This window comes from Pempheris klunzingeri, chromosome 7, assembly GCF_042242105.1.
Source record: "Pempheris klunzingeri isolate RE-2024b chromosome 7, fPemKlu1.hap1, whole genome shotgun sequence".
In the NCBI taxonomy this organism is placed as follows: domain Eukaryota; kingdom Metazoa; phylum Chordata; class Actinopteri; order Acropomatiformes; family Pempheridae; genus Pempheris; species Pempheris klunzingeri.
This window is the reverse complement of record NC_092018.1, coordinates 6,606,275-6,633,479: the sequence shown is the minus strand read 5'-3', so window position 1 is coordinate 6,633,479 and position 27,205 is coordinate 6,606,275. Positions and strand designations below refer to the sequence as shown.

Genomic DNA, 27,205 nt, shown 5'->3' with positions numbered 1-27,205 from the left:
CTCAAATTTGTACTTAAGTTAAAAATATTTACAATAAGACATTTGTTTAATTTCTAAAATGTTCAATATTCACTATATTGCCAAAAGTATTGGCTCACCTGCCTTGACTCACATATGAATTTAAGTGACATCCCATTCTTAAACCATAGGGTTTAATATGACATCGCTCCACCCTTTGCAGCTATAACAGCTTCAACTCTTCTGGGAAGGCTTTCCACAAGGTTTAGGAGTGTGTTTATGGGAATTTTTGACCATTCCTCCAGAAGGGCATTTGTGAGGTCACACACTGATGCTGGACGAGAAGGCCTGGCTCTCAGTCTCTGCTCTAATTCATCCCAAAGGTGTTCTATCAGGTTGAGGTCAGGACTCTGTGCAGGCCAGTCAAGTTCATCCACATCATAATCCCCCCTCCACCAAACTTTACACTTGGCACAATGCAGTCAGACAAGTATTGTTCTCCCGGCAACCGCAAAACTCAGACTCGTCCATCAAATCACCAGATGGTGAAGCGCGATTGGTGGAGGGGGGGATTATGGTGTGGGGTTGTTGTTCAGTTTTTTTAGTTCCAGTGAAAGGAACTCTGAATGCTTCAGCATAGCAAGAGATTTTGGACAATTCCATGCTCCCACCTTTGTGGGAACAGTTTGGGGATGACCCCTTCCTCTTCCAACATAACTGTGCACCAGTGCACAAAGCAAGGTCCATAAATACATGGGTGAGAGAGTTTGGTGTGGATGAACTTGACCTGCACAGAGTCCTGACCTCAACCCGATAGAACACCTTTGGGATGAATTAGAGCAGAGACTGAGAGCCAGGCCTTCTCGTCCAGCATCAGTGTGTGACCTCACAAATGCCCTTCTGGAGGAATGGTCAAAAATTCCCATAAACACACTCCTAAACCTTGTGGAAAGCCTTCCCAGAAGAGTTGAAGCTGTTATAGCTGCAAAGGGTGGAGCGACGTCATATTAAACCCTATGGTTTAAGAATGGGATGTCACTTAAGTTCATATGCAAGTCAAGGCAGGTGAGCCAATACTTTTGGCAATATAGTGTATCTGTTACAGCTGTGCAGGAATGTGTAAGATGTGTATATATATATATATATATATATATATGTAGAGAGAGAGAATATGTGAATGTATGCAGACAAATGTAACATGTCGTGTTCATGGAGGCAGAATACAAGTCAGTAAAGGGGGGTTCCTGGGCCAGCTGCAGACAGGAAGAAACTGTTCTTGTAGAGAGACGTCAAAGGGGAGTCATTCAAAAAGTTTGTATCTGGAGTGGGAGGGGTCAGCCACAATCTTACCTGCCTGCCTCCTGAAGGTGCACAGGTCTTGGAAAGATAAAGATTGCAGTCAATCACTTTCTCAGCAGAGCAAAAGACCTACAGCAGTCTGCCCTTGTTCTTGGCAGTGGTAACAGCGTACCAGATGGTGATGGAGGATGGGAGGGTGCATTCAATGACAGAGGTGTAGAAGTGTACCATCACTGTCTTTGGCAGGTTGAACTTCTTCAGCTGCAGCAGGGGGTACTGCTGCGGTTTTCAGGTGAGAGAGCTGATCTTCATCTCCCAGTTGAGGTCCTGGGTGATGATGGTTCACAGGAGGCGGGAGGACTCTACAGTGTTGACTGGGGGGGGGGGGGGTCGCACAGGATGATGGGGCGGGTGGAGCTGGGTTCTTCCTCAAATCTACAGATGGTTAATCTCCCACGTGTAAGCCAACTCATCCCCACCAGAGATGAGCCCAGGGAGGCTGGTACGTGGCACACTTAGCTGTCCGAGTTTGAATGTGACCCAAGGTTTGTAGATGTTGTGCCTCACCATAGTGCATGATGGTACACAGCTGGCACACAAATGCCTACACACTCTCCTGATCCAAACAGCATGAATGGTAACAAATTACAATAAAGTAATTGTGTCTCTAATTCTCATTTCTCTATTGATGATCTGAATAACTTCCTAGATCTGTTGCTAGTCGCTTTTTTAGAAATGAGTGGGTCTGAAAAGTCCAGCGAGAAAGTCAGCAACACTTTATGTGTGTGTGTGTGTTGGGCTCGGATCGGTACATTTGCCCCAGAGACCTCAGTGATTGAATGGGCTCAAAGTTCATATTCATATTCAATATTTTGGCTGTAAATAAAGACATATCGCATTAGTCCCAACTAACACGGACGCCACAACAACGCAGGTTCGTTTCGATACAAACTTCCTGCCAACTCCCTTATTTATTCCTACACACACGCGGGTTTTCCTGAACTTACCGATGAACGTATTGTCTGACAAGCTGAGCTCGTGTTGCTTCGTGTGTCCAGTCCACTACCTGGTTTCAGCTGCTGACCAATCAGAGGCTCCCTTCTGGACTCGTGACACGCTGATAAACCAATCACAAGAAGCCGAGAGAGGAAACCGGAAAACAATAGCCATCCTGTTATGAATATGCTAAATAATTGTTAACACTATTTAAACATGACCTTGTTTATGCTGGACCGGTTGTATGGGCCGATTGAAGACATGAATAGTATAATTTAAGAATTTATGCATCTAGTAACCACCCAGTGAACGTGAATTTAAGTTTAACACTTACCTGGAAGGTGAACAATATTGTCAGGTTCCCATAATGTAACAATAGAAGAAACCACTAGTCAGTTAGATGATGAATGGAAAAACGAAGCAGAAACAATTTAGATAGCCACCACGCTGATTCCCGCCTCTTAAATTCGAAGATTTGTTGTATTTCTTCATCCGATGTGGTAGTAACTTTAATAAAGATGGGTGACAAATTGAAGGAAAACCCTTTCAAAAATGAGTGGAGAAACATGACAGATGCAGACACTTCCACACGTGCATTGCATGGTACTATTGAACGGTTCACACCCAGTTGACTGATTTTGTATTAAGATGGCAATGGGAAAACATTAGAGATGGGATTTATGGCTCTTTGAAGGGAGCCGGATCTTGAGGAGCCGTTCCTTTCAAAGAGCCGTTCAAACGACTGACTCGTTGTTATATTTACTTATTTATTTATTAGAAGTCAACCATGGCTAACTTGTTTTCATCAAGGAAACAATCACTGGTAGCAGTTGTAAAATAAGATTTGGTTCAGAATAATTCAAACTTATACATATCTATTCTGAAATATTGATTATAATTTCATTTGGCTTGTGTTTTCAGTGTAATCATTCCATAAGATGGTGCCATACCAACATGCTTTGACAGTGAGATCACTATTTTGAATTTTCCCCTCAACTAAAACACTTTGTGGCACAATAAAAACTATGCAGGCTGCAGATAACTTCCATGCAAATAGCTTTAGTGTGAAATTTTCCACGCATGAACATTTTAACAATACAGAAATAAAATGAAAATAATAAATAAGTATATATATATATATATATATATATATATAATATAAATAAAACTAGAATAGAAATTAGGACATGATACAAATGTGAATGCATAATTGTACTAAACTACCTGGTGTGCGTTCACCTGAACTACTTTACAAACAGGAACTCAGCTCCTTGACTCGAATCCACATCAGAACAATGGAAACAATAACAAACGACTTTTCTTCAGTCGTTAATATCTCCTGCTCCCTGAATGTAAATCTCTTCAGTCGGGCGGCGCTCACTAATATCTCCTCCCCTAATGCTGTGCATCTGTAGCTGCATTTAAGTGAATGGAGCGTGCTGTGGACAACTCAAACTCTATGTCATTAGTCGTTCAGGTGAAGGCAGCGTGGACAACTCAGACTTGTGGGGCACACAGGTGATGTCGTGTCTTCTCTGATGCCAATGATGTGCAGTTGATGAAAGGAAACTTCCGCTGACAACGACTTAGTGAATAAAATAGGTTTATAGCAAAAAGGTCAGTTGTCTAACAGGCACCATGGAAGCCTGGGAAGACGTTCAGCCAATTGTAGGAACAGACCGTGTAACCCCCGGCCGAATCTGCTGTCTCTGTCCCCGTCTTCTCTCGAGCCACCTCTGTGGTCATCTTGACCACCTAGCTCAACATCTGGTGTCTTTGTTAAAATGCAAAGGAATGTAACATAAACATCTGCTTTCCTCTGAGTCCAGATAAGGAGGCAAAGCTCAGGTCACTCCTGCCTAGGTCATGCTTTTCAAGGTCTGATTCCTTTAGATAAGCAGACACCAAACAGACACAATCATAAATAACACTCTTAAATGCACACACCAGATACCACAGTGACACATGAAGGCAGCGCGGGCAATTTGCATATAAGAACGGTTCGCAAACGAGCGGCTCGCAACTGCGAATCGGTTCTCATCGTTCACTTAAAAGAGCCGTTCAAAGACTCGACTCGTTCGCGAACGTCACATCTCTAGAAAACATCTAGGTGACTTGAAAGGAGGGCTCATTGTTGGCAGGAGCCTCAGTCACAAAGAGCTGTTTCAGGTTTGGTTTAGGTCCTCTTGTTCCCTTGAAGGAAGGAATCAACGTTAATCAATATAAAGTTGTTGAGAGTGATCATCTCTATCCAATGGTGAAACAATTCTGTCCTGGTGGGAGTGGTCAATGCCCCCATGCATTTGGCACAAGGGAGCACAGAATGGTTTGTATGAAAATGATGTGAAACGTGACGTGGCCTTAAGTGACGTCTCTTCCTATGGGAGACTTCCAACAGACGTGTTAGACAGTTCTCTCCACCACCATCATGAAACCACCAAATGAGGGAATAACTTTTGGAAGGATGGTAGAGGTAGAGGTAGAGTTCAGACTTGATGAATCAATGCCAAGGCACACTAAAGCCATCCTGGCGGCATGTGGTGGTCCTCAAACCTTACTATGACACTTTGTGGGGGCAACTCACTACCGTGAGTCTAATCTCAACCTAACCTCCAGCACCCCACATGGAAAAGTTGCCCCCACACACTTTATGTTGGTTTTTACTTTGTCACCATCTGTACTTTGAGGAGTTGGACAAAATAGCAGATGCCAGTTTGGGCTCTGGGCATTTTTTCATTATTTCTTGACATTTTGGACAAAAATTATAAATCACTTAGTCCAGGAAATAATTAGCAAGTGAACAGATAATGACGCATGAAATGTCAGCTGGACTATTGCCAAAACAATCACATATAAACTTTTGGTCCAAATGCCTGAGCGCATAGAAAACTGATCCTGCTGCAATGACTTTGCAAAGAAATGTTCAATCAGTGCACTCATTAAAAATGCAAATTGCTTCAGTAAAAAGTGGCACCATCTTTATTCATTTTACAATTTAACAATGTGAAGTCTACAGCATGGAGAGCAAACAAGTGTAGAGCACAGGAAATCGCAGGGACAAAATAGACAAGTTCAATATTGTTTGTCAAATCTCCAATAAAATGTCAAAACAAATTTCTAGCTACATGTTTACATTTGTGAGGAGTTACTCAAATTAAGTATAAGATTCATTTCATCACACAACTACCATGGATATTTTTTACAAATTAGTCAGACTGTCCTGTATCTGGTGTGTACATGAGTCCCAAACTAAATATCCCAAAATCCATTATGAAGGGTAAAATTTCCCACATTGCTAAAAAAACCTGAAAAAAATAAAAGCATAAATGATTCAATATGAAAAGAAACATAGCTTACATTCTGCATGTTGCTAATGTTAATGTGGTACAACTGTGTGTGAAGGGACCAATATAGATAACAGAAAACACACCAACCCACACACACGGACATGCTTGCACACGCGTACACACACAGGACAGATTTGACCGGAAACAAACATACACATACAAGTCATAAAAAAAAACAAAACAGTCAAAAAATAAAGGTTATGTTTATTTTTGTCTGTCAGGAGGCTGAAGAATATTCTGATAGATGCGAGTGTTAGAAAAAAAAAAAGCAAAGTGTATCTGATAAACTAATGGACTACGCTCTTAAAAATGCAGAACATCTACATTTTCTTTTATGCACAGGAATGTTGGACATTTATTTCATTAAAAAATACAAAAATAAAATTCAAAAAGACACCCACAATCCAGAATAATAGTCTGAAGGGGATATGTTGGACAGGGGCAGAAAGGTTTGAGGGAGGGAGGGGACAAAGGGGAGGGGGGCAATCTGAGTCTGCTTCAATCTGAGTCTCCTGGGTCTACAGCAAATGACCCGAGTACTGCTTCACACTGAAACAAAAAGAGTGGAAAAATAAATAAAAATACACAAGAAGAAAAATGCAATTCACATGTCGACGACAGTCTAAATATATAGCTGTGGGAGGATGAAGTCTTGGGAGGAAAAAGGACGGGGAGGCAGAGCGGGAAGAGAAACAGACAGCAAGTACGAAAGACAGGCAGAGGGGTGTGAGTGTGTGTGTGTGTGTGAGAAACAAATGGCGGAAGGAGAGTGAGGAAGAGGAGGAGGAAGATAAAAAAAAAAAAAAAAAGAGGGGTGTGGTTAGTCCTTGTGTCCAAGCAGGTGCAGCACACTGAAGGAGGAGGAGAGGAAGGAAGAAGGAGGCAGGGTTAGTTACCATGGCAACACTACACTACTCATGAAACAGTGACAGCAGGTCTATAGCTGTATTAGCATTTGAGCTAAGCTTAGATAGCATCAACAAGGAAGTAGTGTGTATTATACGTGCCTACTGGTTGCCAAGGGAGACAGAAGAGGAGGAGCCTGTGCTATTTGGCAGACTGTGATTTGTTGTCGGTTGATCTAACTAAAAACAACAAAATCACTAGTCTTCCATACAGCAGCAGCCAGGGGAAGAATCAATCCACTCCCTGCTTCACAGTGAAACGGCTTAGATGGAAAATAGACAGGGTCTTTTTGGGTCTTAACCAATTGTATTGAATAGACAAAAGTGACAGTCAAAGGATCGTGTCAATCACATTGACCCTTGTGATAAAATGATATGCAATATGTAGAACTATAACGTTTGTCTACTCCTTCTCAGCCATTTCATGCAAGAGGAAGGTTTGAACTAGTTGCAGGTTGCATGGGGAAGAAAGGAAGGGGGTTAGTGAAGAAGAGACAGCAGGCAACAGGAATGCATGACCCAACAAGAAGTCAGGAAACTAGCATTAGTATGCAATTTCAGAAAAATATTCATACATTTACAATCCTAACCATGTATAATCTATATAATTGTGGTTGAGTTGGTTGAAAGAGAGTTAAATACTGTAGGGCATGTTTTCAGTGTGTGTAATAATTTTTAAGTTGCATGAGGTTAGACGACTGCATTGTCTAAGAATGGGTGGAATAAACAAGCTTTTTACGGTGCAACCCAACATGTGAGAGCTCAGGCCACTCAAATAGGACAAGCTAGTAGGGTTGATCAGCACACTAACTAAGATGCTGAATCATCTCTACAAGATGGATGTCATTGTAATACACTGAGGCTATGGCAGAACTTGCCTGTTCTGTAGAAGGTACTGGGCGTTCTGGATCTGATCCTGGGTGCCAGTGATGGTGATGATTCGGTCCTCAGAGCCTTCCAGAGGCTCATCGATCTTGATGGAGGCTCCAGACTCATGGCGGATCTGTTTGATCCGCTGACCTCCCTTACCAATGATGGAGCCAGCAAGCTGTCGGTGGGGTACCGAGAACAGAATGAGACGGGTTGGAAAGAATGAATAAGCAGCCGCACTGAGATTTTAGGTACTGGGAGAACATGGATGGAGCGTAAAAACAAAAAGGTCACATGAACCATGACGAAATGTCATCTACACAGGGATAATGAGTACAGATAAAAAGATCACATATGATAATGTATGTTAACAATGTTATGATAATGTTATGACTCAACATCATTTGACATGACAGTAAGGTGACTGATGTGATCTTTCTCTGGTGTGCCAGTTTGCATGTCAAGTTGCCGTCATTACTCACATCTTTAGGAATCGTCACTTGTGTGGTGATGACGGGACCGCCCATGTCATTGTAAGAGCCACGTCCACCTGACGGCGAGAGGGAGGGGAGAGGTGAAGAACGAGGCAGACAAGCAGGGGAAAAGAGGAGAGCAGAAACAGAGGAAAGTAAGTAGAGCACTAGAAATCGATACTTGGCTGCCAACAAATTATCACACATGGCTCAGCAAATTTTCACACTGATAGATTAAAGTGTAGAGACTCACCTGACTGGTAGCTATCCCAGGAGGAACTGTTGTCTGAGCAGGAGAGAAAGCAATAAAGCATACTGACTCAGAGATAAACATTAAAACCTTAAGAAATATTAAGTTATTTGTGACATTTGTCAACAACAAATATTAAAATTACCCATCACAATATTAAACACAAACATATGACTGGCCATACATTTTCAAAACATCCTCTGAAGAAAACTGTTGAATGACAGATAATTAGCTCTGTGTGCCTTCAGCGATACTCTACGTGAAATGTCATTCCACTAGAGTTTCAATAAAAGCAATATTATTGCAGACCAATAGCCACGACAGCTACAATGTCCTTCTAGCCAGGTTGTCACTGAACAGAGAAAATTACATTTCCACAACCTGAACAAACAAAAAATAACTGAGGGCTACACACTCCTGAAAAGCCTTGAAACCACATCCATGTAGAGATACAGAAAAAACATGAGGCTTAGTACTTACCATATCCTCCTCCGCTCTGTAAAAAACAGACAGACACACAAACGGGTTACATACAGAACAGTCGTTCTTTTCATCTTTCCACAGATCCCAGATGAATGGACGCAGGATTGTGAGTACAAATGTATGGATGATGCAGCAACCTCGTCCATAGAGTAGTCAACTAAAAGCCACCCAGTTTTCATCCATAAGGCAGACTCCTCCTCCTCCCCTCCCTTCCTCCATCTCCCCTTCCCGTCTCTCCTTGCATCTCCATCAGCCCCCATTTTCACCTGCTATTCAGCTGCTGCTGTCACCAGGGCAACAGGCAATTCAAAAAGCTGTTGCTGAGCAACGGCAGGCAGTATCCTGCCAGCTCTCTCACACACAGAGAGAGCAACAGAGAGAGAGAGCGACAGAGAGAGATTCCAGTCTGTCAACAAAGCGTTATTATTGCCTAGCAACCAACCATGGACACCCCCACCCTCCCCCACCCCCAACAACCCACCCACCCCTCTCTCTTTGCAGGAAAAACAGGCTGGCCGTGAAAAAGTACACAGTAAGAGGGCAATTATAGCTGATTATTATGGGGTGTCTCCGGCTGTGGTGATTATGGTCATTTGGTGGGAAGGCTTAGAGCATGCCAAAACTAGCTTGGATGCATGGTCAGGACTCAGATGAGTGTGTGCACACACACACGTGCACGTGAGTGACCAGCTATGGTCACACTGTCAATAAACCACTATTATCATTACAACACGACATCCAACACAATGGACAATCACAGCATATTGTCTGGATCCAGGACCAACCGGTATGCTAGCCCGAGGACGCTGGCGCCCAATAAGATGCTAGAACTACAGCTGCATGCATTTAGCAAAGGGTCACTAACCATGTTATCGCTATAGCGATCCGGTCTGCTTCTTCTGTCACTGGTGATGAAATAGTGCCGTAGAGGGAGGGAGATGAAGAGGGGGCAGAGACAGACAGAGAGAGAAAAAAGGAGATGTGGGTGGGGGTGGAGAGAATAGAAAATGCTTACAAAAAAAAAAAAAAAAAAGAAGCCTGACAACATTCCAAAGGAAATTTCTGGTCTAGGTCAAACTGCACACACGCTGAGCAAGATTACAGTATAAACACATTTCCTCTCAGCCATCTTCCCACACAGTAACAGGAACAGCTCTGACAGTGTTATAGTGAGAGAAGTGACAGGTGGTGGTGATGATGATCAGAGCCAAGGGCTGCCGTTTTTCCCCCAAAACTGAGCTCAAATTAAGGAAATAGCTGAAAAACTGTGGCGGGATATATTTGCTACTCTAGCCGTTCCTGTACGACATACAGATACAGATGTTACCTTCATGTCAAATTAAAGCTTCAACATAACTTCATATCATTCGCTGCTTTTGCTTCTTGACAGTGCCTCTCTGTGGCCATGTTGCATTAGCTTGGTGTAATTAACTAGAGTAATAAAACACTAATGAAGAAATATCATAAATCAACCCATTGTCACATGTGTTATAAGGATGCCCAAGATCAGCCAAATTGAAATTAGTTTGAGGACAGTGGAACTAAACCAGTGCCATCATAATAGCATTAGTGAGAATTTATTTGAACAGCCAACCAAAATAGTTCATCGGCACCAGAAAATATCCTATGCATTTGTTATTTTCTCCTTTCAAAGGCTGCACGAAACCAAACTTACAAACTAATGTAGAAGTCTGCAGGAATGTTGCATTCTGTGCAGCTGTACATATTGGAGAAATTACTTCTCCAATTACAAGCCACATTTTGAAAAGCATGTTTTGCAGGGGACTCAAGTGTTAAATGCACGCTTCATATCAGCACATGGCCCTCATATACACCACCACGAACACATTCTCTGTAAACCTGGGAGATACTGTGAGGGAACAGCAGATATGATGAGTTAACATAGGAAAGAGGTCATACATTACTACAGTTCCCTACAAGACATTCCAAATAAGTGCAAACAGGTGAATAGGGATTGGGTAAGGGACTGATGCAGGCTGGGGCACTACAGGTAAACAAAATACAGAGCAATGGATGTTTGTAAGACAGTAGTTAGTGTTGAGAGTTAAGGATATAACAGGAAGGCAAAGGTTCACAAGGGTGCAATTTTCTCATGAGCTATGAACCATATTCAAATGCTGAAACAATTAAAGTAGTAAGGCAGGGAAACATGGGACATGTAGGAATACCTCAACACTTACAACTGAATTTAAATTCATCATGGCCAATCATTTGTCATATTTGTAAATGGAAATTATGCTGAACAATTGTCAGCGCATGTGAATGACTTATTCTTCACGAAGACCAAAGAGTAAAATGCTGCACTACAGGAAGCACCACCCCGTGGTATTAATGAGGAATCTTTACTTAAGTTAATTACCATTACTGAGCACCTACCGATAGTGGCAAGTAAGTGCAAGTAATATAAAATAACAGAAAATCAGAATGTGGTGTAATGTGTCAAGTATCCCTGTTAAGATAAGTTAGGAGGTTTAGGCAAAGGGTTTGGGGACAGAAACTTACTTTGACCTGTCATCTGAGCCACGGTACGAGTCATAGTAACGATCGTCTCTGTGGGCAAGGTGGAAATGGGAAAAAGACACACAAACACACCCAGACATACATTGATGAGCACATACAATTAATGGAATGATAACCATGAATATAAATGTTTCCAGAGGGGTGCATAATGTGACACTGGATCACCAGTTTATCCTCTCAATTGGAGTGCAAAGGAAGACTGGTGAATTTGACTCAGAATGCACCTGAATGGAAACTAAGTACCAGGGATTACTCTTTGTATATGCAGATGCAAGAGGGGAAAAAAGCAAGTGCTGCAGAAGAGGAACTCTAGCACTGAGCAGATCCTAGTATGTCTAAAATATCAAACACTTAAAACTCGAGAGTTTAACTGGAGTAAAGGACTCTCAACTTCAAACTGATGAGTGGAATCATGCAGTCATTTGACTCGATAGTGTTCAGCAAAACAAAACATTTTAACAAGATTTTATCTTTATTAGGCATAAACAAAATGCCCATTATAGTGCAAGTCTTAGGGGAAATAAACAAACTCAAATAAGTGGCCATGCTTTCTGACAGGTTTGTGCATGAGTTAAAATAAAAGCAGAGCAGGAGAGCAACAGGGAGAAGAGCAACGAACTGTACTTCATTTATGCCCATATCTTACCCTCCTCTGTGTGGGTGTCCCATTGGCATGTTGCGCCCACGGCCACTCCCCCTGCCCACCCTACTTGGGTGAGGTGGAGGAGGACCTCGGCGGGGGCTCATCTCATCGTAATCCCTGCGGGAGGGAGGCATGGGTCCTCGTCCTCCTCTGCTAGACGGCATTCGGTCAAACCCGCGGTCTCCACCGCTGGACCTACCCCCACGCATGGGAAAGCCTCCCATAAGCCTGCGACCGCCTCCCCTCTCTTCAAACATGACGGTGAAACCACCGTACTCATAAGTTTCGTCGTAGAAGTTAGGGTCGTAGGGCTGTGCACGGCCCTTTATGGGAGCCTAAAACAGGAGAACAGAGGGAGATACACTGACCTGCTCAGGAGCATTTTAAATGCATAGTTTACAAGGATACATGTATGATGAGTATAAATGCACATCTACTTGCAATAATACAGTATTCCGAATGTATTATTGTCTAATTCTTCAAAAACAACTGGACCAACAACAAAGCTGTTGTTTGTTTTTCCATTTTGGTGTCTTAAAATATGCTGCATTTTAAATTTCCAACCATCAGGTATGTTCAATCAGAAAATGGCTTCAATTTATTGCAGTTCTTCAATTATAAAACTTGGCAAATCATTAAAAAAAAGGCCTCTTAATTGCTGTAAAAGATACTTACTTCAGCGATGAGCTCAAGCATAGTCTTGATACACTCCACCACCCTCTCTGTTTTACCGCCGACCAGCACCACTCGGTCTGTCGACTGAGGACAACACTCCTGAAACAGCTTGATGCTGGTCTTTGTGTTCTGGAGACAGAGACACACACACACACACACACATGAGGGGCACAGGAAAAGAGAAAGCTACTACATGATACAACAGCTACTTTAGAATGAACAAGGTCACGCATTTCGCACATCAAATCACAACTATGCCATTTAATGGGCATTTCCACATCTTTGTTCAGTGAACAGTTAAGAAAACAATTCAATAACAAAATACTAACAATATAAAACAAAATATTAACAACAGAAAAATCACTCCGGCCTGGCCCGGTGCCTTCCAACAGGGTTTAATCTAGCCATTTCAAGGAGTGTATTCTTTTTACAACTTAAAAACCACCAGCAGCAGAAGGCCGCGTGAGAATGCATGCTGTACATTACTCACATCCCAGTCTGTAACCTGCTTTGCAACTAATTTACATGTAAAAAAAAAAAAAAACAGATCCTAATTCCTCGTATCAACATACCTCTCGGAGTTCCTTGATCTTGGCTCCCTTTACTCCGATGATCGAGCCAGCCAGGCTCTGGTGGATCAGCAGACGCAGCTCACAGTCAAAATCCATGCCATTGTACTGCTGGTACTAACGGACATTCAGCTGGTTAATACTATGATACAATCTATTCATTCATATGAAAGACCCGAGCATAACGGAGAACATGTTTCTTCTAATTCTGGCAAATCATCCACCCATTGGGGCAAATTAATGTAGAGGGTATAAAGATGACTGATAACATATTGGCATACTTCAGATAATGGGTGCAATACACTCTTGTGGTGACAGAAAATCGATCAATTGTTCCTCTCAATTATAAAGTCTTTATGGTTATATTTCTTTTACCAATTAATTGCATGGATCAGACACCAGTGGCAACAGTGTTTTACAGAGTCTCGTAACAGAGCTCAGACACAAGCAAACATGTTTTGAACAGTGCAGGTTAACCTATCTGAATCACTTATTTGCAAGTGAGAACAGAGGTAAAAATTACACAAACTGCTAAACAACAAGCACTCAAAAATATTCCAAGCACACAATTAAACTGGAACTCAAAAACATGAACAATGAAAGAAAAACACAACAGAATTTGGTGCAAGTGTTAACAAATGTTTAGTTCACTGGGTTCATCTGGAGTTGGCACGTCAGGAAAGAAAATAAGTTCAGTAAGTCCTCACCTCTTCCAGCGTTGGGATAATCTTCAGCAGGATTTCTCCAACTGTCTCGATGTCTGCACTGATGCTCAGGATGCTTTATATTTCACCCACCAATGACAAGGCAGAGCACAGCCACACGGAGAGGGTGGGGTTGGGGGAGCCAACAAGGTATCCCAGGGGGTAGGGAACAAAATTTCAGATCAGAGAATTCATGACATTCATCCCCCTTTTTTGCCACAGATAAACAGTCACATCCCATTTAACAAAGTCACTACTGACACTAATACAGCTAAATGAATTGTCGAGGCCCCGAGTTTTTAAACTTTTCATGGTACGTCATTGGAAATTCAATACTAACTGGAAAAAATAGCTGGTATCCAAACAATACAATGAAAAGAAAACAATTTTTGTCCAGAGAAAGGAAGAAAAGAGACAAAAAAGGGACCCAAAGAAAAGTGACTGCATTTGGTGACCACTGAAGGGGCAGGGGGAGGGTGAAGCCTGAGGAGGATCTGGCAGGAATAAGCACCAGTGGTGCCAGAGAGACACTAAAGTCCTAAAGCATTGTTTGGTGGATGCACACCACAAAGACTTTGACTGCAAAGACCCCATATACGGTGCCGAACACATGTTTGAAATATCAGGGAAGACAGAGAGAATGAATTGATCCTCTCTCCTATTTGTATTATTTGCAAAGTGTCCAGTCATAAAGAAAATTAGCTTGGACGGTGATTTTGATGCTTCATTTGGTCAATAAATTGTAAGTAAGTAAAATTTTGTTGTCTGCACCCACCCGGTGAGATAACAATGAATTTACTGATCAGGAGAACTTAAGCAGTTTGTACATGGAAGTAGAATGGTAGAAAGCTGAGGGAGAGTAACTGAGCAGATTATACCATGGGAAATGAAGTTTGCCACCACTGGAGTTGATGCTTTTTAAGGGGATGTGAGAAGCGATAAACATAAAACCAAAGAATGCAGAGATGAGTGGCAGAGAGAGAGATTATCTGTACTTTCAATAGCTCCAGCAGTCATTAACCAAGTTCAGATGAAGCAGAAGACAGGAAAGGAAAAACACAAAACACACCACACTTGAATCCTAGCTTGTCTTTTGCATTCAGAATGGTTGAACAATCTGAGACTATGAGTGTAAAATGAGGGCATCACAAGGAAAGAATGGGATGGTGCGAGAAGCAGGTGAGCTTATGAAACTAACGAAAAAACAACACCAGTATATCCACTCTGGGGGGGGGGGGGGACGCGAAAGATAAAGAGGAAAGATCATCAGCAATAAAATTACAGGGAAAAAAAACAAAAACGGACATACTGCACAGATTATAGCAAAGATTTAAAAAGACAGTGGCAGATTGTGGAAAAATCCTGACAACACCAGTCTAAGTTTCAATGTTGACGTGACTTGGCATATAAAAATGGCATATAAAGGATGTTGACATGGCTTTTACAGGCTCAACAGGCAGATTTGGACATGAACGCATTTAGGCATTTTGACTCAGGCTACAATACTGTGAGAACAGGTAGGTTAAAATACAGTGACTTGACAGAGGCAGGATGCCTATTTATTATCTCTTCTTGTTTGTTTGACCTGTAGTCAGGCAGTGAGAGGGAGGAGCTTAGGGACATACCGCTCAGGCCCACTGCTGTCTGGGACTGACACACTGGCATTGTACTGGGCGTGGCATGGGCAGGGGCCAGGGCCATTCGAGCACAGATGTCAATCAAGTTAGGCGCCCATTTAGGGACAGGGCACGATTATGGACAGGGCCAACCAGGGTGTCAGGTGGGCGGGCGCAGGAGGGGCCATCCAGAACATGGGCAACAGAGGAGGAAGTGGGCAAAAAAGTCAACAGTAAAATAATAAACAAGGGAGAGGGAAGAGGGAAGAGGAATACATTTTTAATATACAGGCTCTATACTGTTCAAATGTGACTTTAATTTGATTCTCTCAGAGATTGGTTTGTCAAAGAGAGAAAAGGAGAAAATGTGACATTGGAAAATGGGTAATGGCATATTAAGAACATGAAGAGTTCAATGTTGGGGAACAGACCAGAGACAGTGAGAAAGAGGGGTAGAACAAATTGTGGAGAGCTACAGATAGAGGCAATGACATTAAATGAATTAAGAATTGGCCTGGTTGCCTTAAAACATGGTAGCTGGCGCTGCAGGTGACCTCATGAACACGACACTGTGCCCATAAATTTAAATTAGCAAGAGCATCAGTGTTGCCACAACATTGTTACAATAAATTATCAATATGGAGGAACAAATTGACATGAAATTGGACGTTTGTGCCAAGGGCCAGTTTAGCTGAGGCAATCACATGATGTTCATGTGAGCAGAAGAAGATAAAAACCAACCCCAAAGGGTTTGTCAGACGGTCTCATGAACAGAGGGCTAATATAAACACAGGCATCAGCTAACCACAGCCCTTGTTTACACAGACGAAAACATCGCCAAATACCAAAGTAGGTTTTTAATCGGTTATCCAGGGTAAAAAGAACTGCTGTCCTATGGGAGGAGACTGAGTAGTTTTAAGAGGCTGAACACCAGTGGAGAGAAAAATAAAGAATACAAAATTAAAAAAAAAAAAATCTACACAAAATAATGATTTGACATGTATAAAATAGATGTACTCACGTCTGTACGGAGGGCTTTGATGTTTTTTCCACCCTTCCCAATTACAGCCCCTGCATTCTATGAATACAGAGAATATTACTGAAAACATCACAAATAAATGAGCAAATATGAATTACGGTACTGCTACAATGTGCAAGAGAAATTGCAATTAATGTCAGGGAAAGTATAATAACTGTGTGAATACCCTTTATAAAGGGTGGAATTAATAATTCAAAAGGCAGAGATGTGATCAGGGGAAGAAAAGAAAACCCTAGAAAATGTAGGGAGCCCAAGAAATCTGTGCTCTTGCTGAAGGGATGCACAAAACAAAGAGATAAAAATACAAATATTCATATAGGGGCTCGACATGAACTGTGAAATGAAAGGGGAGCTGATTTACTTTGCTCTGCAGGAGGATGCGAAGCTCAACCATCTCGTCCGAGTTCCTGGAGCGCTTGAACGATTTCTGCTCATCTGCATCCTCAGCAGGGCGCTTACCTGGCATAAGGAGATAAAACACACACTGACAAACCTGCATACACAACCTTTCACAAGATAACATTAAATAATCAAAAGGACCAGAGAAAGCAGTGAAGCACAGAACAACAAGACTTATATTTCCAAACTCTTTTTTCAAATTATAAGAAATCTACATAGATTATAGTGTGCAATACCAGGAAAGAGAAAGATTTTTTTAAAATGCATCTTTGAACATCATTTTGAGAGAAGAGACCAGTGAATTTAAATGGTTTCGATTCCTAACAGAGCACACACATTTTCTGACATCGGGTAACGTGAGGAATACCAAGTGAAAGACTTGCCTCATAGATAACTTGCACAAATTTTCAAAATCAGAGCTGGAAGTACAATAACTAATGACCCTTTATGACATAACAGACATTTTTGATATAGATTTGCCAAACCTCTAAATAAACTGATGCATTCTGACAAGATATCCATCAATGGAAAGATGTAATGTTTTATACCGTTAGTCTCTGTGTTGCCAAATGAAGACTCGTCTTGCTGTTCAATTTCTGTCTCCATGGTGTTCTGACAGTAGGAAAGAAGGGGTGGGCACCTCGGTCCGGGGAACAGGCGGCAGCAGCAGCAGCAGCAGCAGGGAGAGAGCAGGAGAAAACTGGCCCCTCTGAGCTGTGGTAGTCTATCGGTATTGTAGGAGGGGGAAAAAAAAAATAAAAAATTTCAAGCTGCATGTTTAAGATCGGGCTAATCAAGAACCAGCGATGACATGACGAGAAAACCGAGAGCTAAACTGGCAGAAACACGGTACTCACCGATATTTATTGCAGGGACAAGGGCGTGTTGATAGGCGGAACTAAATAAGCAAGGACCAAACAGCAGCTGCGACCTGTCGGGGAGGAACAGGCTGCTTCAAATACTGAAATGTTATCAGTGATGGCAAAGTTTGCACCGCACCAATTGTGATCACATACACATTATTCCTGTGTTCGATGTTTCACTAAGGGCAACAATACCAGCAAAAATTAAGACCCTCATTGTATGAGGGGACACAATTGCCATTGTAATGTTATGAGCCACCACGTCGTAACATTAATAGTATTAGAATGGACGGAGAAGCAAGTATTTTGCCATGTTTCTCTGAAAATTCAGAGATGAGTTAGTCGCCGATAAGCCATTGATGAACGACTCATTAACAGTAGATGTATCGAAACAATGTGGATGTTTACTACTATGCTAAGCGGCAAACAACACGGATGAGGTCTCATTTTCAAGCGATGTCTGGTTACATACCTGGTGCCAGAAATTAAGAAACAAACTCTATATGCTGATATGGACCAAACCAAAAGTGAGATGACCGTTAACTTGGCTCCCGTAAAGCTAACTTATCGATCGTTAGCTAAGCTATGCTAAGCTAAGCTAAGTCGTTAACTGTGATTAAGGTTAGCTACCGGGGATAACTAGCCTGGAGGGAAATGCGTTAGCTGCTAGCCCCGTCGTATAGGTTTCAAATAACAGTTATACCAAATGTCGATCTCATCTCTTTTCGAACACTATCACAATTGCATTCGAGATCGGGGACCGCAGTGTGTCGCTGATCTGACCCAAGCGGGTTAATAAAACATTACCAATCGATCAGTACAATGACCAGCCCGAGTAACTCAAGCTAGCGAATTGCTAATTTCGCCATGTTGCCATATTTCTGATGAGCACAAGGGGAGCTAGCCAGGCCAGCTAATTAGGCAGCGTTGCACTGGGCACACGATAAGTAACAATGTACCCGCTAAACATATATTTCTTTTTGTAGTACCTGTGTGCTTCAGCTGAATTGGGCTCAGAGAAAGAGGGAAATATCGTTAAAACACAGACCTGCAGTGTAACACCTCGCTCGTCCCCCTCTCCTTCTCAACCTAACCTGGAAATGTACAAGTTGAGCTAAAGTGTGCTGATTGGTTGAACAGAAAGCACGTCAAACGAGCGAGAGCTATGGTTGGTCAGTACAGACGTCAATCACAAGAGCTGGGGCGTTTCCAAAGCAACACGATAAACCTTCTTCCGGATCCAGCGAGCTAGATTTCAGTGTACTGAGTGTGCAAATTATTTCTCTTTATAATGTATGATCTGCCAGGCTAATGTTAGTTTGTGTCTTTCTAAGACCTCGTAGAAGCATAATTGTTAGGTTTATGAACTGCTTTGTATGTAAGAGCTTGTATGAGGTAGGTAGCTTCAGTGGCATCAACATTGCTAAATAAGTTGGGCTAGTCAACTTTGGCGCCTTGGCTACTTTCCACTAGTCTGTATAATTGTGTCGCATGCTATTCCTGCCAGCATTTCTCACTCACTCTCTTTCTCTCTCCTCCACGGTACCCAGACGTGACCACTGGCAGAGACACAGGGCTTATCCATGCTGGTAAGATCATAGAAAACAACTCTCCTATGTTCTCCTGTCGATAAATCATCACAACATATGTTGTCAAGTGGCCTCGGAGATACAGACAGAGGATGATCAGCCTTTATTTAAGAAACTCCCTGTAAACCTTCAGGGACTGCAGAGGGCTATGCCATGGATTAGATTAAATTCAACATTTCAACTTCTACTAATATCCTACACCTGCAACAGGGCGAAATTAGTTAGTTGGTCCACCGTTTTACAGTTTTACTGATATATTGGCGCATTATAACTGTAAATGGAAACTATTTAGTCTGCAAAGGAAACCGTAATATGAATAAACTGTATTCAATAATCAATTCCGTGGTTTCAACAGCTTAAAAAAGAAACTATCCAATGCCAGAGTTGTGTGCCTTATATTATATATAATAGGTGATGACAGTGGAGAACATAGCAGAAGGTCGCTGAAGTCAAACACACACACACACACACACACAAAGGAGGAGGATGGTGGTACGTGCTACCCAAGCCTGGCTGCAGTCCTCATGGCACATCCAGGTGCCCTTCGCCTGGCTGGAGGCTTGCGTGGAGTGGCTGCAGGAAGAGGCAGGAGGCGCAGGTCGTCTGTCACAGCAGCAAATCAACCAACAGGTAGGCAGGATGTCTGAGTGTCTAACTGTGCTCCTGAATCACACGATTTAAGTATGGAACTGGGGTAACCGGATAACAGGTGGTCGTATATGGAGGTGGGAAGATAGTTAGTTAGTCCTATCTGTGTTCCAAGATGGTTTCTGGCATTGTTTGCGCATGTCCTGATCTTTCTCCGGCCATCCACAGACTCATGGTCCCAGTTGATGACATTTGACTCCTACCTAGCTGATGCTGTGACTGCTTTTGGTCTGGTGTTGACAGACAGCCGATGTCTGTTTCCACTGTTCATTCAGTCTCTTGTCTATACCGCTTATCCTCAGAGGGTCGTGGGGTGCTGGAGCCTCTCCCACCTGTCACTTTTGACAGTCTGATGATCATTTAAGTCATTTAATCAAAAATAAGTCATAATAAGTCATTTAAATTTCAGACTCTCAAATGTGAGATTTTCTTTGATTTTTGAACTGTTAGTCAGACAAAATAAGTAATTTGCAGATTTTTTTGGTATTTCATTGACTAAACAATTAAATAGAAATATAACAGATTGGTCAATAATGAAAATAATTATTAGTTTCAACTGTACAGCATTTCGTGTCATACACCACTTCACTTTACCTCTCTGTGGTGATCCTGTCTATAGGGCATAAACACTCTAGAAGGAGTAAACCAGATTTAACTTGTAATCTCCTTTTGACACGGCAGATGGATTTCCTTCTTTTTTTTGTATGGAATCTGTTTTATTTAAGTTGGCATGCCAAGTAAGATCAAATATTAGTATTGATCATGTTACAGAAGGTAATAATTGGTAATAAATGTTTGAGGAGTGAAAGAGCACCTCCTGGTCTGGCAAATCCTGGTTTCTGTTACAGCATGCAGATAGCAAATCAAAATTTTTGTGTAAACAACACGAATCCATCCTGCCAAGTGTCAGCTGTCCCAGCTTGTGATGGTGTCATGTGGGGTGTGTTTTCCTGCATTTACGCATCATTTGTACGCCATCATGTACCTAAATATTGTTGCTTAACAGCTGTGTCCCTCTATGGCTAAAGCTTTACCTTCTCTTTTTAAATGGCTACTTGAGGAGGGTAATGCTCCATTTCTAGATGTCATCACTAGATGTCGGTCCAGACAGCACTTTTTAAATGAAACAGATAAGGATCTTCATATCATCAGGAGGGAAACCAAAAGTCTGCTGGGCCTCTGTGACACTACTGAGTTGTTATGCCTCAACATCAGTGTGACCTTTTATTTAGCTCTTTGTTGGATTTAAATTGTTCTAGTGGTGAGCTTTGGATAATATAAACTATGAAATAACTATGAGTGCTGATCTAATGTGGTTACTTTTAGTGTGTCATGATTTGATGTCCATTTCTGTCATGGAAGTGAGTGTAACTAAGTCTTTGTCATGATACAAAACGTGTCTATAAAAATCTAGTCAATTAGTAGATAATGCAGAGTGTCATAAAACCAGTGTAACAGAAGGAAATAAACAAAAACCTATAACCTTGTGGGTGTCTCTCCATGATGTGAAATTGCAGGCACTGGACCAGTGGCTGCTGACAGACCTGAGGGACCTGGACTACCCGGTTCTTCCTGAAGGCCTCGCTCAGGCCCAGAAGACCGAGCTCAGGGGCACCTTCTGCGTTCAGGTATAGGCTTGTTGATCATATATTTCATGCTAAATGTTTAGCTTAGAACGCTAATTTGTGCAAATATAAACACCTACATAAGAGCACAGTCAAGAAGGAGGGGAGTAAAAGACACATATTACATGTAACAACACACATAGAAATAGCAGTCCACACTGAGCAAAGAAATTATCAGAATGTCCCCACTGCATTTGTTTAATGGAGTTTCAGTTTATAGTGCTTTTATTCTAGTTTATGCATGTAACTTGTGTTTGTTGTGTTGGATCTTACAATTATATGGTTGAAGACATATTTTTTAGTAATATCATAGTTGTCTAAATATATGCTCTTCACTCAATCGTGATCGGTGTGTTCTTTTGTGTGCTACAGATTATAATCCAAGAAATGATACACAAAACACAGCGAGCTGTTTCAGTAAAAAATAAAATTGGTTGTGCAATTCGAGGAAAAAAGATGATAGGAGTGCAGTCAGAAGCCATAATTATAACAAAGCACCGCTGGATTTCAGTTTTCCGTTGGATGGAAAATGGAAAATGGAAACCCAGCTGGAAACCCTTAGACGGAGCAATTCAGCGTATATACATACTGTAATATGACTGTAGTGTCAAACATTTTGACTGATATAAGGCAACGTGGTCAAAGGTCCCACTTTGATTTAGGTTGACTCATTACTGGACATCAGTCTGCCTGCGTACAGTCAGCTGCAGAAGTGGAAGGGCACGGACTGTGCCAACGACGAGGTGTCTGCTGTCACACAGACCAACCAGAGGCCGTGGGAGACCAGACCAGCTCGTATGCTGCTGTTGCAGGTCAGAGGCATTTGTGTAATATACTTGGTATGAAAAAAATCTTGAAACTCTTGAATTTTGATGTCGTGCTTCTGAAATGAACAAACTAACAAGTAATTACCTTCGATTAGTATGTTTGTGTGTGTATTTTGAACTGGTGGCTTTTGCATGAGCACTTGTCCTCAATAAAGCATTATGAGTGTGTCTCGGCACTTGCAAAGATTTTTCCTGCCATTTACTCTCACCCAATAAACAACAGTGAAACAGTTCGTAGTACTTGAACACTTAAGATTAGTGTGAGGTTTCCCTAAGAGATGCTTGTCATGGAAAACTCTACAAGTGAAGTAGGACAGTGTGTTAATGAAAAAGTTTACAGTCACAATAGTTTGGAGGCAAAATTTTGCCAGCACTTTTTACCACTATACATGAACTAGTCTTGACTACAGTGTATTTGACACCATAAATACAGTGTGTACAATTATACTCAATCAACTGTCCAGCCCTGATCTACTACCAGGCTTTGTCTTTGTTTTATTTGGTTGGGTAGAATAACGAAGATGGCTGCTTCTCCTTCCTTACTGAATCAGAGTGGACAGGTACAATCAGTGAGAGCATATGAAAGAGTAAATTGCTAGGATGTAATAAGGTGCAGACTGTAATTTTCACCTGAAGTATTACATTATTAGTAAAACTGCTTGCTGCACCAAGACCGTATTTATTTCAGTTTCAATTTGTGTTTTGACGAAAGAAAGATAGAGAAAACAATGTTTGAATTTTATTTTGTAATATTTAGAGGATGTAAACTTGTAATAATTTACATCACATTCCTTATTCAGTTGTTCCCGGTCAAATACACTGTCTCTGTTGTACAGGTGACAGATGGAGTGCAGAGCTTGGAGGCCATGGAATATCAGCCAATCCCTGCACTCAGCACAACTCTCAGGTGAAATACTTTAGTGCTCTCTGGTGTCTTTGCACTGTATTTCTTTAACATGAAACTATGTATGTGAATGGGATTGTTGACAGTTGTAACCCCCAGGCCAGGTGTGAAGCTGCAGTTGCAAGGGCAGATGGTCTGCAGGCTGGGGGTGCTTTTGTTGGGCCCATCCAACATCAAGATTCTAGGTGGTGAGGTGGAGGACCTGGTGGACAGGAATAACCAGGTAAACGGTTGGCTTCTGTTGTCTGTCAAAAGCAGATTTAAACCAAAGCATGTATGTGCTTTCTTTACTTTTGTCACAAGCAGTTATAAATACTCACTTACCCTTGATTTGTTTTTCTGGTATATATAACACAACACTGTAATTAAACCTAGATTGATGATTGATTGATGAAGACATAATCCTAGCTGTCACTGCAGCGTTTAATCATTTATACAGATCCAGTGCTATTATATATACTATACTACTCTGACAGTGCAGGGTGCTGTGTCGGATGCTGGGACTTCCTGAGGTGGACCAGCAGCAGCAGCAGCAGCAGCAGGAGGGGAGGGAGGCCCCACCAGCACCACAACAAGGTTATTCATGAGCACTTGTGTATGTGCTATGGTGGTCACTGATAGTATAAAATACGTACAATATTACACCACAACGAAATGTTTATGTTATGTCTTACTTTCTCTTCAGATAACCCGGAAGTGGAGGACCTGGAGCTAGATGATGCAGAGTTGTTGGCCAGTCTGGAGGCCGAGGAGGAGGTGGAAAGGGTTCAGGTTGGGCGTGTTCGAGACAGTGGCTATGGAACACTGAGTGAGACCTCCACTCAGTCCTCAAGAAGCTCCTCTGTCAGGAGCCTTGTCTCCACAGCCTCATCCAGGTGGGCGGTTAACGGTGTGATGTCTGACATTTTGCTGCTGGAACTCGTTTTCACCATCAGGCAAATACACCTTGACATTTTGAATTTCAGCATAATGTTTGTCTTCAGAAACAATATCAGCTTTTATCTTTCAGCTACTTTGGGAAACATTTAGCACTGTCATTCTACAGTCTAAGAGGCAATCTTAATTTATATAATGGTTTTGTGATTGTTGGTGTTGCTGTCCTGCAGTCAAGTTGTTCATGTGAGGTCAGTGACCGCCATCAGATTTGATGAGAGATGCTAATGATGCAACAATATATTTAACACTGATGAAAGACACTGCTGCATGAGGAAAAATACTAGGACAGAATCAAATGTCTCACCTAAAGTGATTTATGTATACCAATTACCAATTTTCCTACACAGTCAAAAACAAATGAGATTGAATTTTATTGTTCACCAATTATGATATAAAATGCAAAACAATCTGTCAATTTGTTGTGCATTTAGCAACTTCAGTTTGTAATGAAAGATTAGACGTAACAGTCTTCAGCATTAGTTTTTAATTTTTTCAAAAAGACTCCTATCTTAGAGAAAGAATTTTAACGTGGACTGTAAAACCTTATTAGCATGTAACATTACCTCTGCCAAGCTGAACACATTTAAAGCTACATTTTCTAAAATTACTGGCCGGTCTCTTGCAGAAGCGAAGCATCTGCCCGCTCTAACAGAAGGGGTTTGACCGGGAACAGCAGCGGTGGTTCAGTCCGAGGTCGTCGCCACAGTAACGAACAAGAGGATTCTGACCTCTCTGACCTCTTACCTTCTGATCACTTGATTCAACAAGAGATCCCAGATCACAACATGGCAGACGAAGACTTCCCAGATGAAGACTTTGACGACCTTCCCCTGGATGAGTTGGATGCTGTGATTTTTCAAGAAAGCTCAAATGTTACTGACAGCAGCCACAGAAGCACGGCACAGAACAGCAACAGAATAACAGGTAATCCTAACATAGCCACAAAACCTCAAGCTGCTCAGTCGAGACCCATGGCAGTGAAAAAAACCCATCAAGGCGGCATTAGAGGTGCTACAGAGCAGTTATTTTCCCCAGCGGCTGTAGAGGCATCACATGAATTAGAATTTGTTACCAATGATGAGAGTGATTTCATGGATGAAGATATGGACTGCTTTCTCAAAGAGGAAGAACTTTGTAGAGAGCAAACTGGGAGGACTGGAGGGTTAAATCGGCTCCCTGTTCAGCATGAGTCTACAAGAGATGGAGAAGCTTCAGCCTCCAGTTGTAGACTTGCCAGCAACTCATCAAGAGGTGTAATAGATACGTTTTCCAGTAAGACAGAGCCTGTATTTGGTAGCTCACACAACATACCTCAAGGGCGAAGTTCCACCTCAAGCACTGCAGCATTTGATCGACTATCTACAAAAAAAGATCCACAGAGCAACCGCTCGGTCCTTGCTCTCACTCTGACCTCTCCACCTTTCACATATTTGTGCCTGCTAGAAGATATCATGTCCAAACCACACCCCCACATCGTAGAGATCCGTGTCAAAGCTTTCATCGTGACTCTCTTGGGGAAACTTAGCAGCAACAACGGTCGGTGGACTGTCTGTGTAACGATATCCGATGGAACTGGTTACCTGGACGTGGAGCTGTCCGACCAGGTTTTGACGGGCCTGCTGGGCTTCTCGGTGGCAGAGAAGGGGGCTCTGAAGCGTGACGCAGCCCGGAGAGGTGAGCTGGACGCTGGGATGAGGAGATGTCAGGAAGAGCTGGTGGACATGTGCTGTGTTATGACCATCGTGTACGAACCAGAGGGGAGAAAAGCAGTGGTGACCAAGGCAGACCCCGTCACTGAGAAAGTTCTCCAGGAGCTGGAGCAGAGAGTGAGAGACAGGAGAAAATAAACACAGACGAGAGGTTGGGGGGAAGTGGGCGATAATGAGACAATTACAGCCAGCAGAGAAGTATATTGCCCTTAAGTAGAGATGAAAAATTGCCAACAAAACTGAGGCAAATATAACATTGCATGTCAACAGTGCCTTAAGTGTTTTCCCTCATGTAATGAAACTAAGGTCTTTTTTAGGACTGGTGATCAACCTGCCCTTCTGCCTCTGATTTGGAGAGCAGAATGTGTGAACTGGATGTCTGATGATCACCAAGCAGTGTGTTGCAATGCATCCCATCTGCTATATGTGAATGTGAATGTTCTGTCACTTGTCATTAGAGGATTTCATTCATCTATCCAAAGAGCCATTTGGTTCACATGAAATGCGATGCATCTCTCCCAAGCAACGCAAATCAATCAAAGATGGAAAACGGTGTCTATACTGCATATTAATGATTGAGTATGAACAGATTTGTTCAAACAATCCACAGTTGAGCATCCCAAATTGTATGTGACACTGAAAACTATCTGAAGAGAAGAGTAAAGCATGTGAGACGAGAAGGAAATGGGATGGGGGTAATTCATATTCTGATTTTTATAATGAATTGCCAGCCTTTGCATTCATTCAGTACATCCATTATTTCTGACTGAGAAATGATTGAATATCTAAGGGCAGTGCGGGTCTTTAATAAACTCCCCTAGAGGAGAATGAGAGGAAAGGATGATAAAGGAGAGGCCATGAGCTTAGATTATTTCTGTTCATTATAGAGTCTATGTTTTTTGTCTTAGATGAAAACATACCACACATTTGATGTTTTTCCAGCATTTACTGCACAGAGAAATACGTTTTATTAAAAATTTTCTTTCACTCTTTGACTAATAAAAGATGCGTGAAGTAAGGCCACTTTGCTAATTTTATCTTTCCATTTCTTCTTGTCAAATGAGTATTGTTCTCTTCAAGATTAGATGAATAACTGGATAAACTAGACCGCTGCACCAGTGCACTGTGTTTCATTTGGTTCAAAATAGTTTTATTAAATACACCTTAGGGATATGCACTGCTTGAGCACACATAACAGTAATGAAAAGTAGACCTGCAGTATTATCTGGTGTCATAAATCTCTATTGAAGATGAAACATCTCAACAATTTGTACTAAACAAATTAATTTGCATACAGCTTAAATAGGTGGCGGCCTCTCGCACTTCAATGTCTTCAT

The 27,205-nt window shown here is 41.9% G+C and overlaps 2 protein-coding genes across 6 annotated transcripts; one reads left to right on the top strand and one right to left on the bottom strand.

Moving 5' to 3' along the window:
- Window positions 1-5,209: 5,209 nt before the first annotated feature.
- On the bottom strand, window positions 5,210-18,731 carry hnrnpk (heterogeneous nuclear ribonucleoprotein K). Of its 4 annotated transcripts, none has more exons than XM_070833184.1 (17): window positions 18,679-18,731; window positions 17,625-17,698; window positions 17,316-17,491; window positions 16,730-16,827; window positions 16,351-16,407; window positions 15,339-15,382; window positions 13,717-13,789; window positions 13,013-13,126; window positions 12,441-12,569; window positions 11,769-12,100; window positions 11,105-11,152; window positions 9,447-9,486; window positions 8,579-8,594; window positions 8,102-8,134; window positions 7,858-7,925; window positions 7,384-7,553; window positions 5,210-6,149 (listed from the first exon to the last, which is right to left on the bottom strand). In XM_070833184.1, the coding sequence occupies exons 3-17, from the start codon at window positions 17,371-17,373 to the stop codon at window positions 6,119-6,121; spliced, it is 1,311 nt and encodes a 436-aa protein (XP_070689285.1). In that variant the 5' UTR covers window positions 17,374-17,491; window positions 17,625-17,698; window positions 18,679-18,731; the 3' UTR covers window positions 5,210-6,118. The 4 variants fall into 4 exon arrangements, with proteins under 4 accessions (XP_070689285.1, XP_070689287.1, XP_070689286.1 ...); XM_070833186.1 differs by having other exon boundaries at window positions 17,316-17,481; XM_070833185.1 differs by having other exon boundaries at window positions 18,620-18,690.
- A 468-nt stretch (window positions 18,732-19,199) lies between these two features.
- On the top strand, window positions 19,200-26,872 carry rmi1 (RMI1, RecQ mediated genome instability 1, homolog (S. cerevisiae)). Of its 2 annotated transcripts, XM_070834552.1 has the most exons (9): window positions 19,200-19,219; window positions 19,631-19,849; window positions 21,385-21,495; window positions 22,155-22,304; window positions 23,156-23,226; window positions 23,323-23,446; window positions 23,700-23,799; window positions 23,909-24,098; window positions 24,785-26,872. In XM_070834552.1, the coding sequence occupies exons 2-9, from the start codon at window positions 19,706-19,708 to the stop codon at window positions 26,004-26,006; spliced, it is 2,112 nt and encodes a 703-aa protein (XP_070690653.1). In that variant the 5' UTR covers window positions 19,200-19,219; window positions 19,631-19,705; the 3' UTR covers window positions 26,007-26,872. The 2 variants fall into 2 exon arrangements, with proteins under 2 accessions (XP_070690653.1, XP_070690652.1); XM_070834551.1 differs by lacking the exon at window positions 19,200-19,219 and having other exon boundaries at window positions 19,533-19,849.
- The last annotated feature ends 333 nt before the right edge of the window (window positions 26,873-27,205 follow it).

Excerpts from the sequence above, each read along its gene's own strand:
- hnrnpk (XM_070833184.1), bottom strand. The coding sequence starts at position 17,373 with ATGGAGACAGAAATTGAACAGCAAGACGAGTCTTCATTTGGCAACACA. Across the intron at positions 12,570-13,012 it reads AGATCAAGGAACTCCGAGAG|AACACAAAGACCAGCATCAA; the intron begins GTATGTTGATAC and ends CTCTGTCTCCAG. Across the intron at positions 7,926-8,101 it reads CTGGGATAGCTACCAGTCAG|GTGGACGTGGCTCTTACAAT; the intron begins GTGAGTCTCTAC and ends TCTCGCCGTCAG.
- rmi1 (XM_070834552.1), top strand. The coding sequence starts at position 19,706 with ATGGTGGTACGTGCTACCCAAGCCTGGCTGCAGTCCTCATGGCACATC. Across the intron at positions 19,850-21,384 it reads AGCAGCAAATCAACCAACAG|GCACTGGACCAGTGGCTGCT; the intron begins GTAGGCAGGATG and ends GTGAAATTGCAG. Across the intron at positions 21,496-22,154 it reads GGGGCACCTTCTGCGTTCAG|GTTGACTCATTACTGGACAT; the intron begins GTATAGGCTTGT and ends ACTTTGATTTAG.